The sequence below is a fragment of the Narcine bancroftii genome, chromosome 4 (genome assembly GCF_036971445.1).
Source record: "Narcine bancroftii isolate sNarBan1 chromosome 4, sNarBan1.hap1, whole genome shotgun sequence".
Taxonomy (NCBI): Eukaryota; Metazoa; Chordata; class Chondrichthyes; order Torpediniformes; family Narcinidae; genus Narcine; species Narcine bancroftii.
Genome location: NC_091472.1, coordinates 296878046 through 296897511, shown reverse-complemented (window position 1 = coordinate 296897511; position 19466 = coordinate 296878046). Strand labels below are relative to the sequence as shown.

At 37.3% G+C, this 19466-nt stretch overlaps 1 protein-coding gene across 5 annotated transcripts in view; it reads right to left on the bottom strand.

Annotated features, from left to right (window-relative positions):
- Positions 1–19466, bottom strand: part of prpf40a (PRP40 pre-mRNA processing factor 40 homolog A) — a 66196-nt gene that overhangs the window by 857 nt on the left and 45873 nt on the right. For all 5 annotated transcript variants that reach the window (XM_069935534.1, XM_069935535.1, XM_069935536.1 and 2 more), the window contains 12 exons: positions 18446–18554; positions 18190–18340; positions 13679–13812; positions 13142–13256; positions 12927–13018; positions 12344–12460; positions 11338–11475; positions 11124–11219; positions 10651–10737; positions 6029–6125; positions 5882–5943; positions 2148–2321 (listed from right to left, as the gene is read on the bottom strand). In XM_069935534.1, the coding sequence (XP_069791635.1) occupies positions 2148–2321; positions 5882–5943; positions 6029–6125; positions 10651–10737; positions 11124–11219; positions 11338–11475; positions 12344–12460; positions 12927–13018; positions 13142–13256; positions 13679–13812; positions 18190–18340; positions 18446–18554 (1372 nt within the window). The remainder of the gene's footprint in view (positions 1–2147; positions 2322–5881; positions 5944–6028; positions 6126–10650; positions 10738–11123; positions 11220–11337; positions 11476–12343; positions 12461–12926; positions 13019–13141; positions 13257–13678; positions 13813–18189; positions 18341–18445; positions 18555–19466) is intronic.

Genomic DNA, 19466 nt, shown 5'->3' with positions numbered 1-19466 from the left:
ACATACAGCAGCTGAGTAAAATATATACCGTGAAATCACTATTATCTGGCATCTACGGCAAACTTGATGTTGGACATGCTAATTTTTGGGTTGGCTGAGGCTCACTTTTAATATACATAAAAGACAGTGCAAAATGTAATTTGTGGAAAAAAGTCAATGGTGTAGCCTTTAATTATGAAAAGTTCACTTAATCAAGTAATTCACGTAACTCGCAGAATTTACATTTGAACCATGGCCACTGGCGCTGTAACAGCGTTACCACTACGCTAACCATGCCATTGCCATAATTAACCCCTTCGCCAATTTTTACAGATAAAGCCTTACTAATATACCCAATGCTAATAAAGATATAGACTCTGGAGTAGGCAGGGTAGGGAGACACTTTTGGAGAGTCACCCCAGCAAACATCCTGATTAGATCCTTGACATAACCTGACTCACCTCCACGCCAGTGTCTCTGTCGGGCCCTCGGTGCACCTTCTCCGTGCTGACAACCTGACTCACCTCCGCGCTAGTGTCCTGGTCAGGCTCTCAGTGCAGCCTGACTCACTTCCACGCTCATGCCCCGGTCAGTCCCCCAGTGCAACCCAACTCACCTCCACGCCAATATCCTGATCAGGCCCTCGGCACACCTTCCTTTAAATTTGAACCCCAGTTGCTAGCACTAACACAGCACTGTATTAGCTACTACACGAACCATGTCACCATCATAATTAACACCCCCTTCCCCCAAGTTTACAGATAAAGCCTTACTAATATATCTAATACTAATAAAGATTAAGAGTCTTACCAGGCAGGAATAGGGAGACACTTTGGGATAGTCGCCCCAGCAGTGAGCAGCATCAGCCAGTTCTTCATTCTGGGTGCTGCCATTTTATTCAAACCTACTGAGGCAGGGCATGACCAGGGCTGAATGCTTGCTCCCAAGGAATTGAGTGTTGCTTCAGAGGACATTTACTTTTTCTTATTCTTACTTATGGATAATGGGGATTTTACTGTATTCAGTTTAAGGACATGGCTAGTCAGTTCTGGGCTGCCAAGTTTGACAAAGCATGTATGGCCTCCTTGGCATACTTTGGTTACATCAAACTGCTGCCAAGAGCCAGACAGATCCAATTAAAGATTAGCTGTTATAAATTTAATTCAATTTTACTTTGATGCCTTTCTGTTTGAATCCTTTGTTCTAACCCACATAAAAACCAATACCGGTGCAAGTTCAAGCAGAATGACCCACATTTCCTTTTTAACAATGAATAAGGTTTAAAAAAAAGTAATGACTTTTGGAAAAAAAAATACAAGAGTTCAAAAGATGGACATGGAATGGAAGAAATCTACCAAAAAGTACGGTAGCATACACTAAATTGGAATTGAGCACCAATACAAGATGACTAACTATTCCACCTACTTACTGAGTATGGGTGAGTGGGAGAATGGATCAGCTCGTGATGGAATGGCAGAGTAGAATTGATGGCTCAAACAGCCTACTTCTGCTCCTTTATTTTATCATCTTGAAGAGGTCGTTCTTATCGAACCTCACATTTGACTGGCATGCTAAGAACCCATTTAAAGCTTCAAAAATATATTTCCAGACATCCAAATCACCCACATAAAGGGAAGAACATAGATGCAAACCAAGAGCTATTTTACATAAAACTCAGATGGGTAATAAACAGGTTTTTCTTTAAAAAACCAAGGTATGAATAAACTCAATGTCACATTCACCAAAACTGCCTCAAAAGACTGAATGATTTGCACCTGTGTTTGTATTTCAAACTGCATGAGATAAAAGTTCAGCAGAAAGGTAAAAGTTCTATTTTATATCGATAAATAATCTTTCTCGCCAGAAACCTTAAAAAATATCTAGATGCATTTCTGTGGGTTTGACCAAAATATGGGAACACATCTCAGTACATTAGACTATTATGAATTATCCGAAAATTACCAATGCACCATTCTGCACAGTGAAAAAAATATCTGATAGCAAAATAAAAACCAAAGGGGAAAAAAATGTAACATTCATTTTAGGAAAAGGTATTGCAATGCCTGACACTTGTCATACAGCATTTATACTAACATAATCAACTTCCATGGCCTTATGTCAAAGATAAATTGATAGGTTTCATTCAGATAATCAAAAATAACACATACTGTATCTTTGTTAGCAGTTTTTCTGGGCGATTTATGTTTCGATTGTGATCTGTGCCTGTTTCTTTCTTTCTCATCCTCCCGGTTTCTTTCTTTGTCTCTTCTATCCCGATCTCTTTCTCTTTCTCGTTCACGATCACGCTCTCGTTCCCTTTCACCTTCAGATTCAGGAGTCATCTACACAGTTGGAGCAAAATTGGCACTGTTTCTTTGAACTTTATCGGAGACAAAGGATGAAGGTGGAGCATTGCTATTAATGATAGCACAGGTCCATTGGTCACCACAGCTGTTTGCTATGATGACTTGAAAAGTGAACGTAGGAACTATAGCTAGTAAGTTTGCAGATGACATGAAAATTGCTATCAATGAGGTGATGTTGGGTAGGATGACAACAGATGAAATTTAATCCTGATAAATGTAAGGTGATGTTGAATATAGGTATGTCATATATGATGAACAGAAATAGGAAATATTGAGAAACCAAGGTGCCTTGGTGTACTAATCTTATAGATGCCTGAAGGTGGGAGCACTGGTAGATGCTTGCCTTTATTAGCTTGGCCAAGATGATGATTTTGATACAAATTTGAAAAACATTCAGTAAGCAACATTTGGAGATACTGTTTACTATTCTGGTTGCTGCACCATGGGAAAGACAAGATTTACAGCAGAGGGAACAAAGGAAATTCACCAGCATGTTCCCTGGGAATAGAAGGTTCTAATTAAGGAGAGATTGGATAAGCTGAGTTTATTTTCCTTTGAGCTGGAGAGGTACATATTATGGGTGGCATGGATAGGGATGAAAGCAAGAGATGATGGCCAAGAGGCTTAAGGGCAATTTTAGTAATTATTTTGCTACTGGGGAAGGTAGTGATAGCAGGTTCTCTCTCAACATTTGAGAATCATCCAGGCAAGCACTTGACAGGCCAAGGGTCCTCTTTCTGCGCTTGTACCTCTAAAAGGAATTTTCATTTAAAATAATATACAATTTGGATGCTAGAAATGTATACCATTTTAAATAATGTGGTGTATGGATACTGTACATTGAGTAATCAATTCCACAGTATGCACCAGAGGAGCAAGTCACCAAATGGAATGATTGAGAAGAATGCACATTCGAGATCGCCAGCAGAGCTTTGTGCAGGGAAGTTTTAATGGGAGTAGAGCAGTGGATAATGTCAACGTGGACTTTAGTGAACCATCTAATAATATTCCTCTAGGTTGGTTTAGAAGATTAAGTCACATGCGATACAAGTGGATCAAAAATTGGCTTGGTCAAAGAAGGTAGAGGAGTGTGTTGCTGACCAGAGTCTGTGACCTATGGTGTTCCACAAGGAGCAGTGCCAGGACCCCTGTTGTATGTAATAATATTAATTCTTAAATACATTTGCAGGTAACATGAACATAGATGGAGCTGTGTAAAGCCAGGGAGGTCAAAGAACATAGCGGCAGTAAAAATATGGCATCATGTTTAGGACTTGCAAGTTCAAAGGGATCCCATGGATCTCTGAAAGTAGCAAGAGAGGTCAATAGGGATAACAGTGAGTATGAAAGTTGGGAAGTCATGTTGCAGATGTATAAAACTTCAGTGAGGCCACATTTGGAGTATTGTGTGGACTTCTGGTTGCTATTCTGGAATGGATGTGGAAGCTTTAGAGGGGATACAGAAATAGGTTCATTAGGATGTTCCATTAGCTTCAAAGAGAGATTGGAAAAACTTGATAATTTTCACTTGAGGGTTGGAGGCTGAAGGTGACAAATGTATAAACCTAGGGAAGATTGCCAAAAGCGCTAGAGGCTTCATGCCAGGGTAGAAATGTCAAATACTAGAGGGGATGTTTAAGATGAAAGGATGGAGGGGGGGGGGGGTGGAGGAAAGGAGGTGATTTGCTAACTAAGGTATCTTTTAACACAGTGATAGGTGAAACAGATACACCAGCATCCTTTAGAAGGTAGTTAGAGAGATGTGGTTGTCCGACAAGGGATAAAGGACAACTCAGGAGGGGAAGGGGAGATTGGGGATAAAGAAGATAGAAATAGGAGAATAAGGAAAATGTTGGATGTTGTAGGAATGTTGTCTTGTAAAGAGTTGAAAATAAGAAAACAGAAATGGAAAAGGAGGAAAGGTAATGATGGAAAAACGGAAAGAGAAGATAAACAAAATATAAAATAGCTACGCTGAACTATATGACTTTAAATATTAATGGAATACATAACCAAATTAAAAGGAAGAAACTACTAAATTTACTGAAAAAGGTAAAAATAGATATAGCATTTGTCCAAGAAACACACTTAACTGAATTGGAGCACAAGAAATTAAAGAGAGATTGGGTAGGACATGTAACAGCAGCATCGTATAATTCAAAAGCAAGAGGAGTGGCTATATTAATTAGCAAAAATGTGCCATTTAAAATAGAAGAGGAAATAATAGATCCAGCAGGGAGATATGTTATGATAAAATGTCAGATATATTCGGAGCTTTGGAATCTACTTAATATATATTCACCTAACGAAGAAGATCAAAAGTTTATGCAAGATATCTTTTTGAAGGTAGCTAATACGCAAGGGAACATACTAATAGGAGGGGATTTCAATCTGAATTTGGATCCAAATATGGATAAAACGGGGAAAAAAATTAACAGGAAGAACAAAGTAACCAAATTTATAATTAAATCAATGCAAGAAATGAAACTTGTGGACATATGGAGGAAACAAAACCCAAAAGAAAAGGAATACTCATACTACTCGACTAGACATAAAACATACTCAAGAATAGACCTATTTTTGTTATCAGCTAGTATGCAGGATAGAGTAAGAAAAACAGAATATAAAGCGAGAATGCTATCGGACCATTCACCCTTAATACTGACAGTAAAGCTAGAGGACATCCCACCAAGAATGTATAGATGGAGATTAAACCCCATGCTACTTAAAAGACAGGATTTTAGAGAATTTATTGAAAAACAATTAAAAATGTATTTTGAAGTAAATACGGAATCAGTGGAAGATAAGTTTATACTATGGGACGCAATGAAAGCATTCATTAGAGGGCAAATAATAAGTTATGTAACCAAGATGAAGAAGGACTATAATCAGGAAACAGAGCAGTTGGAAAGGGAAATAGTAAACATAGAAAAAAAATTAGCAATAAAGGAAGATACAACCAAAAGAAGAGAATTGGCGGATAAAAAAATAAAATATGAAACATTACAAACATATAAGGTGGAGAAGAATATAATGAAGACAAAACAGAAATATTATGAACTAGGTGAAAAAACACACAAAATCTTAGCATGGCAGCTTAAGACAGAGCAAACTAAGAAAATGGTATTGGCAACAAGGAAAAAAGACAAACAAATTACATATAATCCAAAAGAAATTAAGGAAAACTTCAGAGAATTCTATGAACAATTATACCGAACTGAAAACGAAGGGAAAGAAGGGAAAATAGATGAATTTTTGACTAAAATTGAACTACCAAAACTACAAATAGAGGAACAAAATAAATTAATAGAAGGTATTTAGTTAAGATACCAGTAGAGAAGAGAGAGATATGGACCATGAGATTAGTTTAGATTGGAATCATGGTCTGTGCTGTGTAATTCTTGTGAAGAGAAGTGATCAAAGAGGGATTACGGGTGCGAACTGACTGCAGAATCAGGAGTGGAATGAGATACCAATTAGTGATATTAAATGACTCTGCAGACACTACAGAGAAGACAAATGGAACGGAGACTTACAGACTTGCGCCTTCTCTTCTTGCCCTTTTTCTTGTGTTTTTTAGATTTTTTATAACTCCGCTCTAAAGAGAAGTGAAAATATTTCAAAAACCTAATCTAACCGAAATTTTAAGTTTAAACAGAAATGAATGACAAGGTTTAGGTTACCTGATTCTTCACTAGAGGATCGGTCTGAAGGAGATTTTGAATGTGAACGCTTTTTTTTCTTAGAATGGTGATAATCGTCATCTTCTGATTCTGAGCCCTAAGGAATTAAACATTTTAGCAAGGGAGCTTCATTTTTGGCCCTGATATTAGATTGGATTGGTCTTGCCCAGTACAGGATTTCTAAGGAGGCTACATGGTTCCCAACGTAACTGTCCTGTGAAATACACAGAGACCCACAAATTGCAGCAATTACACCAAACAATTTCATATGCACAGATGCAAAGAAACACTCTGGTAGATTCTGCAAGGATTTATTTCCACTGTTGCTGCTAAAGTATATCCAGCATTTTCTGTTTAGAATTCTAATTAAAACCAGTAATGTACAGAACGTAGAACAGTACAACATGGGAAAAAGCCTTCGCCCATAATGTCTCTGCTGAACACGATACTTAAGTTAAACTAAAACTCCTGCATACGAATATATCTATGTAGATTACTTGAGCACCATCCTCTTGTATATGGACACTTTTACTATGGGGGAAATAAAAGATTCCGACTGTTTACCCTACCTATGCCTCTCATAATTTTACAAACTTCTATTAGGTCTCCCATCAGTCCCTAACATTACAGAGAAAGCAATCCAAGTTTGTCCAATCTCCACTCACAGTTCATGGCCTCCAACTTTTGACCTGATTGTGAAGTAGCTCTTTGTAAATTCCATTCCCCATATTTCTTGTCTCCAAGACCCACAAAACCCCTGAAATGCCCTTACTAACATAAATTAGCCCAGGTGCAGATCACATGGTTTCATTCCAAATCCTGTAACAATGCAAGTAAATAGTAGTGTGGCAGATTTGAAATCACAACACCATGCTTCCAGGGAAACATCCTTCATTACAATAATGTTGGTGCATTTGATACTCCTTTTGCAGGTTATTCTTTATTTATTAACCAAGGTAAAGACAAAGCACTTTATCTTGATAGAATAATGCGAGTAGCAGGTCATATGACCTGTTGCACCTGCTCTGACCACAACGATCTTGGCTTGACATTATTTTTTGTCTCAGATTCTCCAACAGGCCAAAAATGTGTTTGTGTTGGTTTTGAAAATATACAATGGTTGATTTTCCACAAAGTTTTGAATCCTGCAATTCAAAATCCTCTCAGATAAGAAATTATTTTTCATCTTCATAGATAACTTGTCCACCACTGAATCTGAGATTCTCCTCCAGCATTGTAAGCTTGCTCAGAATTTTGTGTCACAATAAGATTATGATTCATTATTTTAGGCAGATAGGTAATGGATGGAAGCAGAGAAAGAAAACTAAAGCTTTCACCTATCACCCACCTGCCTCTGTCTCCCAACTCCATCCCTCTCCCTCCCTTACATAGCTATTTCTGCCCTTCATCCCTCAGCCCTGCTTAGTCCACTGATCACCCACCAGCTTGCATCTCACCCCTCTCCACCATCAGTCTTGATGCATGATCTTGACCAGAAATGTCAACAATTTTCTCTCTCCCACAAATGCTGCTCAACCCATTGAGTTCCTCCAGCTGTTTTGTTTTTAGCTCCAGATATTAAACTTCTCTGAACAGTCAATAATGTAAATTTATCCTTCATGTAAGATGACTAAAGAACAAACAGAAGAGGGGAATTTGGTCCTCTGCATCTACTCTATCAATAAAATCGGATACTTTAGTATAACGATCCCATAATTTTAATTTTCTTAACATGTTAAATTTATGAATCAACAACTACATCTCGAAAGCACTATTAGGTATTGAGTGCCAACATTTCATTACACTAAAGGTGAAAGAATTTCTTCTGATCTTGGTCCCAATTCACTAACCATGTATTGTGAGACTATGATTTTTTTTTATATATAAAAACATGCCATCTTAAGGAAGAACTCTCCATTTTACCTTCCTGATCCCCTAAAAATATCATGTTTCCATGACATCATCATGACAAAAGTGAACAGAGTACTGGCCTACCCTATTTAATCTCTCTTCATACCACACTAGCACAAAAGAAACTGGGTGATTTAACTCGATTGCAAGAATACTCTTCCTTGGGTAAGGAGACAAAAGTTGTGGAAAATATCAGCTCAGCTCTATGATTGGAAGAAGTTTCATTCGCTCTCAAATCATCTTAAAATACTGACCAATGTGTGTTTGCTTTCCTAGTTGCTTGCCAAACCTGAATATTAACTCTAACTCTTGCAAAGGGACAAGGTCCTCATGAACCCCAATCCATTTTAATTTAAAAATGTTCTTGACATTTTTTTCCCCCAAATCACAAAATGGATTAGCCTTTATCCCCACATAATGTTTTGATTCTACATTCTCCCAAAGTCTGTGCATCAGCCTCAAGCCCACAAAATTTCCGGCTACTTATCCTTAGTAGACTTGATTCCCCTCATCCCAAATTAATGCTGGGATGGTGAACAGGTAGGGCAGAAGCATGAATCCCTGCAGTACCCCAGTGTTCACAAACTCCCAACCCCAAAATGACCTATCTTATTGCGTGCACCAGGAAGATCGATTGCAATGTTCTTTATTTGCTTTGGACAATCATATCAAACCAAGTTTTTCACTGTTAAACTGAATTTTCTATCATGTTATGATCACTCCCCACAAGGAAAGGTTGGCCTGACTTGGCCTGTACTCAGTGGGACTAAAAGAATTAGAATAAATCTCACAGAAATGTACACATCTTGGAATGCATCCTGAGAGCCTGCGAAGGTCAATGACAGGCATTTTACAGACATCTTTACTTACTCCCTGTAACAGGCTGCAGTTCCTATTTGTTTTAAGAGAGTCACCATCATACCAGTATTAAAGAAAAGGACAATAACAGACTTAAGTGACTTCTGATTGGTGGCTCTGATATCCATCAAGAAATGCTTTGAGAGGCTCATTATGGCTCGAATCAACTCTACCCTCTTGGGGCCGACATAACACACCTTTTACAAGAGGCCTAAAATAGCTCACAATACTCCCAAGTGAGGATTCACCAGTGCCTTATAAAGCCGCAACATCACATTCTTGCTCTTATATTCTATTCCTCTTGAAATGAATGCCACCATTGCATTTGCCTTCTTCACCACCAACTATACATGCAAGTTTACCTTCAGGCTATCCTGCACGAGGACTCCCAAGTTCCTTTGTGTCTGGGTATTTTCAATTCTCTCCCTATTTAAAAAAAATAGTCCACCCATTTATTTTTCATTCCAAAGTGCGTGATTGTACACTTTCCATCATTGTATTTCATGTGCCCTTTCTCCTAACCCAAGTCTCTCTGCAACCTCCGTATTTCCTCAACATTACTGGCTCCTCCACATCTTTGTATTATTTGCTTTCTTAGCCACAAAGGCATTCATTCCATAATCCAAATCATTAATATATAACATAAAAAGAACCAACCCCTGTGGAACACCAGGAGCAACTGGCATCTAACCAGTACATGATCCGTGTATTCTGATTTTCTGCTTGCAGCCAATCAGCCAATGCTCTACCCACGCGAGTATGTTCCCAGTCATACCATGGACTCTTAACTTGTTAAGTAGTCTCACATGCAGCACCTTGTCAAAGTCTTCTTAAGATCCAAATATACAACATCTACTGCATCTCTTTTATCTAGCCTGCTTGTCACTTCTTCAAAGAATTCCAAGAGGTTTGTCAAGCAAGATTTTCCCCTAAGAAAACCATGCTGGCTTTAGCCTATCTTGTCATGTAACCTCATCCTTGACAATTGACCCCAACATCTCCCAACCACTGATGTCAGGTTAACTGGTCTAGAATTTCTGCTACTTCCTTCCCTTCTTGAATAGTGAGGTGACATCTGCGATTTTCCAGTCGTCCAGGACCACACCAGAATGTATTGATTCCTGAAAGATCATACCAATGCAGAGGCTGAAAGATGATTAGGAGGGATGATGAGCAGATGGAACATATGGGTGAGAAACAGATCAAGGATACGTGGTGGGAAGTGGGAAATGAAGAAAATGTGGAAAAAAAAATTGAAGGAGGATTTGATGAACTAGTAGGAGTGGGGGGGAAAAAAGTGCCTTACCTGAAATTGGAAACTCTATGCTCCTACCATTCATTGGGTTTGAGGCTACCCCTGTGGAATATGAGCTGCTAGGTTCCCTCTGAATGAGCCAACTAAACTTCCTGAGGGCATGGTATCCATTGATACATGCTTTTCGTTTTTGTTTAGCACCTGGTTAGATGAGATTTGTGCCCAATAGAACAATGTGCTTACAAGTTAGAATGAGTATTGACCCAATAAAGTCAAAAGACCACCTGAAACCAGTAAGTTTATCAATCCACGTTATTTAAATCAGCGACACTCCCTAGAAGACCTGCATGCTCGTTGCACTATTCCTTTGAATCATCACCTGAAGCTGAACACCAAGAAGTTATTCACAGGGGTTAGCGGCCTCGAGTATATTTTAAATGTGGAGACAGGCGTTCCAATGTCACTGTCCCAATTAAGGACAGGAGAAAATGTTGACCAAAGACAACATTCACATTTAGAGAGCAGACTAAGTATTAGGTTTTGTGAAACGATCCAACATCCCCGACATTAATGACTAAATTAAGTTACAAGCACTTACTGAACGAGAACGGGAATGCTTCCTGTGATGCTTTTTCGATTTTTTGGAATGTTTTTTGCTCTTTGAATGATGATGCTGACATTCGTGCTGTCGTACAAGAAGCTTAGATCAGTGACACAGATACAAGTTGCACAGAGCAATACATTTTCATCCAATTACTGCCTCTCTCTCCAAATACCTTGCTTGATCTAAGTCAATCTAACATTTTCTTTAAGGAATAAGGAATGAACATACAATCAAAACGAACAAAAAAATCCAGTCCTTACTTTTAGTGACGACCAAACCTGAAGCAAGGAGCATCTCAATTTAAATGATCACTAGTTTGAAGGAGAGCAAGTTAAAAATGTGCACATTTGTCACCACATGGTGTTTAGATAATCTGTTTAGTCAGAGTACCCTACTCATTCAACAATCGACATTTTATACTGGGGAAAAATAAAGAGAAACACCACTCTAACTTTTTCTATCATTACCTCAAGAATTTGCAAAAATTCCTTGAAAAGTCTTTTTCTCTCAGATTCCACTGTAATGTCTTCAAAAGCAGACTCATTTACAAATCTTTCTCGGACCTGGAATATACATATTAACAGAGGAACTTGATTACCTTAAAAATATTTAATGGAAATAAACATTCCAGAGTAATTGAAATTGGTTATATGCTTTACAAAGATATCGAAATAGACATACCTCATCCCAATTTGATTCTGGCTCAAGAGGAGGTGTTGCTTGTTTTAACATACTCTTGAAAGCGGTTTCTTTACGTTTTAATTTCCTAGCTTCTTCTTTTTCTCTTTCACGTTCACGAGCCTCTGCTTTCTCTAACAACTAATAGATATAACAAGTGATTACCTCATCTTAGGCATATCACACAAAAAAGGTTACAGGACTTAACAATGAGAATAAAAGAATGCTATTAATCTCTAGGAAAAGGTACACAACTAAAAAAATCCTACAAAGCAGAAAGTAGAGCCACTATAATTGGTTGTGCAAGAAAATCTTCATAAATGAAGTGCAATGCGATAATGTTACATGATAATCGTATCAGTAAGTAGTTTCCCTATTAAAAACCCAGATCATATTCAACATTAAGTCCTTAATTTTGATATTCACTTTTTAGTGTCAACATTTTTGACTCTATCTACATTTCCTGCTGCCCAGGAAAGCTAGCTGGCATACTGAAAAACCCATTATACCCTGGGCACACTCTCTTCTTCCAATAGGGAGAAGGCTGAAAGTATGAAACATACAACAGGCTTAAAGAGTTTCTCCCAGAAGCCATCGAGTGATAGCATGCTGTGCTTGTTTGGTACTCATTCATTGCTCTCCTATACTCTGTAATTGTGCTATTTACCCAGCTGAAGGAATGTCAGTTTGCTCACAGAATAACCCTTCTCACTAGACTAAGAACTGTGTGGCATACTTAAACAAGATGTAGATTTCTGTCCATTTATCAGGAATGGACAAAGTTCCAACAAAAGAATGCGCAGTGCTGGAGTATTTGGGCCTGAGCAGCATGGAGTTTGTAAATAACACAATGGCAGCATGAGAAAAAAACTAGAGAGTATAGGGCTGTAGAGAGAAGCAGAGGGTGCTCATTGGAAATATATATTTTTAATAACTGTACCGTGTAAACATCAAACTGAGTAATATTCTGTATATTACATTGCCGAAAATTCTTTAAAAAGCTACTTACACTGTTGAAAGTAAGTTTAATATTTCCAGCATCCAGTGTGGCTGCTCTCTTGTCTGAACTAATGACTGTGCCGAATTCCTCAAAAGTAGTATTTACTTCCACAACAAATCCTTTATCCTGCATAAGAAAATGAAGATATATTTCTTTTAGGTTTAGCTAACTTTCAGAGCATTTGGCATAATTATTCAATATTGTGCTTTGAATATTTAATTTTTTTAAAAAAGCAGATGTTTAGAACAACTTTACTGCAAAAGTTAACCTAATCATAACTAAATTGTATTTTACATGTTGGGTAATTGTAATACTTATCACAATGTAGTAAGATTTCTAATAAGGAAGATTAATACCCATCTCTCATCACAAAATTTCTTACAGTATCATAGTCTTTCTCTCATAAGTTTATTTTGGTTATTGTTTATTGGTTTAAAGTTTTGTTCAAGAATTTTTTCAGAATATAATCACCAAAGAAATCAAGTGCAAATTTCAACAAGCGACACAAAGCCACCCCCTTGTAAGTTACACTTTATACACGATACACTTTCATACATGAAATGTCATGTTATATTCAACATTATGCAATCACCTTTAAAATATCTTTTATTATCTTCTTCTCATCATGGAAGCGTGCTTTTAGATCTTCTACATAAAATTTGAAGAGATCAAGTGGAGTAGATCCTAAAAATGACATTTCAACATAATAATAAAAACTATTATGAATATTTGAGAATAACTAAATTTTCTGCTCATGAGGTAATGTGCAGTGAAAATAGCATTTTAGATCAGCTAAATTCATCTTACCAGGTTGGCCTAGCATTTTCGAGAATCTAATATCAGCACTGATAGCAGGATACAATTCCATCCAGGTAGACATTGAATGCAAATGTCCACTTTCATGTAGCTCATCTAAGAAAGTCTACAAAGAGAAAATTTAGTCTAATATTTTCATGAAATTTTCATAACTGTATTAAAGAAGACAAAATAATCAATAATATTTGATTATTTTACCTGGCTGGTAACATTTTTATGGGGATGATTACAGTATAATACTATGACATGTAGTGTGGACTTTACCTTTTCAGTGCCCGACAAAAGATTGGATCTTGAAGAATGAGATATTTGTTTGAAGAACACCGTAATAAAATCAACATTTCTAATAAAATAAATTCTAAGTTATGATTCCAAATCAGAATGCTTACCACTTAAAATGCAGTTTAGGTGCAGAAAACCAGAGTTCTAGGCAGGAGAACAAAAATTATGCAACTGCTCTAAAAATGGTTGCTTTCTTGTTCTTCTCCCAACAAGTGTTTGGTAAGATGAATACACCTATAAACTTACTTGAAATGCTTCCCTATTTTTACGTTGCCTTCTCCTCTCTCTAAGTAAACCTCGCTGTTTCTCCTCCTCCTCTTCTTTTTCTAATGCTCTTATGTGCTCTTCAAAACAAACAAGTGCATCTTCTTTATCCATATCTAGGAAACAAAATTTTAGTGCCAAATGTAAAATCAATGTGTTATGTAGAAGGTTCAAAAATTAACAAAATCATTCAGCCAATGCTTTCAAACACTTATTTCTATGAATATTTAATCCAAAGGTTTGAAAGTCACAAGGAAATTTAAAATTTAGTTTGATTATGTGATTAAAATTTTAATTTATTCAGGTAGAAAATAAAATAAATTCCAAATAAAATCCAGACACTAATTATATCATGCCTTCTTTAGGTTGTACTATGCAGAAAATGAATTATAAAATTATGAATTGTAAAATGACAAATCTTTCTGCATTGGAAACACATCTTTTGCTTTTTTTTATATAACATACTCAAGATTTAAATGTTGGATATGACTTTAATTGAAACAGGTGGATAAATTAGCATCTTTGTTAATATAACAACATAGCCCTTTCATGGAACTGTGCAAGGAGTTTGAAGTACAATGTGCGTGAGGACAAGAGCAGATACAAACTGAGTATTTGAATGTGAAATAGTCACCGTAAGCTCAATGAATTAAAAACACCTCTCATTGCAGTGCTCTGTTTCTTAACAACCTAAGAATCAAAGGAAAATTTGAATGTATTCCATTCTTCTGATGTGTACCTTCTGGATGGTGAAGACACCTTAAAGAATATGTATTTGTTGTTATTAAGAATATTTGTTTATGTATAATATTTATTTAGTTGGTCCAGTGATCAATGAACAGTTTTTCCAGCACCAAGCACCTCAGCATGAATTAAGCAAGAATATGCTTGAACGTCAAGGACATTAAAGTAAAAGAACTTGAAGCAATAGTAAATAATCTGGCCTTTATCAAGCTCATGCTTGATCTGCCCATCAAATTCCATTTATCTGCTGTATCCTCATAGGTCTCAATTCATTTAACATTCTTTTTGGAATGAATTAGATCATAGAACTGTACAACATAGGAACAGGCCCTTTATTCCCTGATGTCTGTGTCAATCTCTGTTTTGAATAAATTAGAATATAGAACAATGCAGCACAGGAACAGGCCCTTTATCCTAATAGTGTCCATGCCAACCTAACTAATTCCATCTGCCACACTTGATCGATACCTGTCCATTCCATGTCTGTTCAAGTGCCTGTACAAACCCTTCTTAAACATTGGTGTTGTACCTGTTTCCACCACTTTTCCTGCACCATGCTCCAGACACCTTCCATTCTCTGTGTAAAACTTGACTCACAAATTTAAATTATAGTTTCCCCCTCTCATTTTAAAACTATGTCTTTTAGTATTTGACATTTCCACTCTGGGAAAAAATCTCCATTTACCCTATTTATGTTTCTCAAATCTTATGAACCTGTCAGTTTGCTCCCCAACACTCCAGAGAAAATAATCCCAAATTTGTCCAATACTCACTAATCCAGGCAACATGATGGTGATATGCAGAGGTGCAGATCCTCTGTGCCACCCTCTTCAAAGCTCCCCTCATCTTTCCTGTAATGGCAGCTGCAATACGTCTTACTGACATTTATGCTCAACTGATGAAGCCCAGTTCGCCACACACCATATTAATCATCCCATTCATTTGTGTCATTAATTTCAGGGAGCTATGATTTGTAACTCAAGATCCCTCTGTACATCAATCCTCCAACCTTTAAATATTTTTTTTTCCTCTCAGATTTCATCTCCCAAAGTGCATCACCTCTGCCAATATTTCCAAATAGTCAACTTCCCTCATTATCCACAACACTGCCAATTTTTGTGTCTTCCACAAAGTTACAAAGTAGCTCATCCACATTTTCATCCAATTTATCTGCATTACAATGACAGAGAATCCAGCACTCTCCCTTGAGAACTTATCAGTCAGAATAACAGCTCTCCAATCAACATGTCTCCATATGCCTTAACCTTCTGGACCAGCCTACCTTGACAGATCTCATCAAAAGCTTTAAAGTAAATGTATATAGATTCCACTATCCTACCGTAATCAATCATCTTCGTCACTTCCTCAAAAAAAGTTCATGATTATAAGACATGCCCTGCCCTGGACAAAGCCATGCTTACTTTCCCAAATAACAGGCTTTCTAGATATTGGTATATCTACAAGAATTTTCTGCAATATTTTCCCCAATACTGACACAAGACTCAGTCACCAAAAAATGTCTGCTTCTTCAGGAACACTTCATGTGGCTAACCAAGATGCAAAGATCCATCAAGGCCCCAGCATTTTCCCCTCTGGCTTCTCTCAATAATCCAGAATAGATCTCCTCAGGCTCCTTATCTGCCTTAATTTTCTTTAAGACTCCCAACACTCCTTCTTCTTGTCATCAACATACCCTGGAATATCAGCAGACCCCTCATTGATCTCACTATCCTCCATGTCCTTCTCTTTAGTGAACACTGATGCATGGTACATTAGTACTTGTTCATTACCTTGTACACTATCTCCAACTCCAAGCACAAGTTTCCTCTTTTCTCCTTGAGTGCACAAACCTCATCTTAGTTAGTCTCTTGCTTTTAATGGTTATATAAAATGCTTAACCAAGTTTCTATAACTCTCCAGGGTAAAAATTCACAGTAAAAAAATTCTCATCTCAGCCCAAAATGATCTACATCTCTTTGAGATTGTGACATCTAAAGCCTGAGGAAACCATTAATTTACCTTGTTGAGACCTGCAAGAACTTTTTAAGTTTAGATAGGTATAACCAAGAAAGGTGGTTGGTCCATCTTTCCTTGGAGATAGGCATTTCCTAGCACTTGATTTAGCACTTATCAACCAAGGAAAATGTTTATTAAGACTTATTGCATGAGGCTCCAGACTGTTTCATTGGACTATTAAGACAGGAGCAGAAATAGGCTATTCAGCCCAATGAGTCTGTCCCACCATTCAATCACGAGCTTACCCATTCTCCCAATCAGCCCCACTGCTGGCCTTCTCCCTATTACCTTTGATGTCCTATTACAAGTGGAACTGGAGAGTGCAATCATAAACAAAGGACTTTCTCTTTCATCTCACCTCTTGAATTCTCTTTGTGTGAAGTAAAGTTGAAGAAAGTTTGCAAAGGATAACTCAAGCAGACCCATACTAAGCAGAAGTAAGCACCTCACTGACAAGTAAATGCAATTTAAAAGCTCTTTTGACAAAATCCTTTAAATTTTGCAAATATTGGAGAAAAAATTGTTAGAGCCATAAATTGATTGGATTTTTTATTCTTTGCAACCCAGATGTCATTACAAGTTATGTTGGAATAATTTAATTTGGGGTGTGATTAGCTTTCAAAGCTAATTACATGCAGTCAGATATTGTCAGAGTTGGTAGCCTCACAGTTACTAAGTGTACCCAACTATTCTGATAACAAATGGAGTGAATCAAAATGGCCCTTCAGTGCGCCAGAGACTTCAGGATAGGCAAAAGTGTTGGAAATACTTCAGTCTATTTATTACATTCATATGAGAAACACCAAAGCAGCAAATACTGGAATCTTAAGCAGATAAAGAATTGCTGGAGAAGCTCAGCAGGTCAAACCACAGCTATGTGCAATAATGGCCCATCAACCTTTTGGGTCTGTGCAGAACAATATACAGAAAACGCTGATCGACCATTTCTACAAAGAATGCGGAGTTCCTCCATCCATTCTTGTGTTATCAGTGAGAATGGGGACAATTAAAGACCTGCCACCTCATTAGTTGTATAATTATTTCCACCATCTGTGTCTGGCTGCAGCAGGGCAAAGATTGATTTTGATCACTGGATTACTTATTCATGTTTCCTTATGACACAAGAGGCCATTCAGCTCAATATGCTTGACATTAATTCCCATTAATTTTCCACACACCTATAAACATTCTCCCCAGATTCCCCTCAAATCCCACACCTGATTCTATCACTCCCCTGCATACGAGGGACACTTTACAGATGTCAATGTACCAACTTGCACATCTTGGGGAGGAAAACGGAGGACCCAGAGGAAACCCAGACGCGGCACTGAAAGAGTGTGCAAACTTCACACAAAAGCATCTGAATTCAAGACTGAATCCAGTCGCTGCTTCGCTCGACCATCGGCGCCGTTGTGCCGCCCCTATCATGTCGTTTCTGCTATTTAGCCCTCAAAGTTTCATTGGCATGGTCCGGATTAACACTAAGAAACTGACCAATATTGTCAAGTCTCAAATGGTTGTCACTTGATTATGTTGCTTTAAACTTCAAAGAACGATCATTTCTGCAAAACATTAAACCCACATTTGCGAACTGCTGTGCAATGCCTCAAACGGTCAGAAGTATTTTAGTCAAATCTACCCACAAGGCATTTTTATCACATGAATCCAATTCTTACCAGGGTGGCATGACTCTGCTCTCAGCTCTTCCAATTTGTTTGCATCATTTAACTTACTTTGTAGCTCTTCATCTTCTGCAAAGGTTGGATTATCCATTAGATATTGCTGCGCCTCTGACCATGTTGTACAATAAGTGACATTTGCCATGTTGTCAAGGATGTTCTTGAGTGCCTGGGTGTTTCTTTTCCGCAGCTGTCTTGCTTGCTCCTAAAAGCAAAAGTGAACCCTCTTCAATAATTTGCTGAAACTTGCAACATAACCAAGTGTCAAGTGCGGCCTTTTCTGATTTCACAGCTTCACAAATAATCAAACCTTTTCTTTTTTGGCCAGGAAAAACAAAACATCTTCATAGATCTCCTGTCGGTCCCGCTCAGGAACTGCAGTCCATACTTCAGTTTCTCCAAACATTTGTTCAGCTTTCCTGAAACAACACAAAACTTTTTTTGTTTCATTGGTCAAGCAGAATTAAAAACCTATTCATAGTTAAGCAGTTTTCTTCAATGAGCCAAATGATCCATGACATGGAGTATGGCAACATGATTATCAAGATCTGAAGGTGTGCATTATTGATCTGGAGATGAATTCAACAGCAGTTGAGGAGGTTAAGTTTAATTTAATGAATAAATCTGGAATATAAATTCTATTTCAGTAATGGTGATCAGAATCCAACAACACTGTTCACAAATGACTTTCAGGAAAGGAAATCTGGAAATACGTTATACTAGATTCGGACAACGAAATACGTTATACTAGATTCGGACAATGTGGTTTCTGAAGGACAATTTGAGATAGTTAAATGAGCCCAAAATATCGAACTCTGGCTGACAGTTTTTTATGGAACTACAAGCGACAACTTCCTTGTGGGTATACATTCAAAACTTCCACACCTGAGCATTAAAATGCAGGACTATAATGAGATGGAAGTCAGACACTGCTGCTCCACGGCAAATGAACAAAATGGTGAATGTTTGAACAGGGTTACCAACCTTGATTGCATGCCAAATGCAGGCCACAGTTTATTTTATTTTATATTGTTTATCAATTTCTAATGACAAAACTTGGTAAGTGTATTGTTTTAGTACCTTTATATTGTTTAAAATATCTCCAACTACCAGATACATTAAAAATTATCAATAAAGTACTAAACTCTCAAATAATATTATAATATTAATAGAAAGCATTAACCAGATAACCGATTAATCCACTAACCAAAAATTCATGTTTACGATAAGAGCAAAATAATATTACACTTAGGTTCAGAATGACAAAGAATGGCATAGAATATCTGCTGTAATTTTTTTTGGAAAATATAATTTACATTTATTTATTAGAA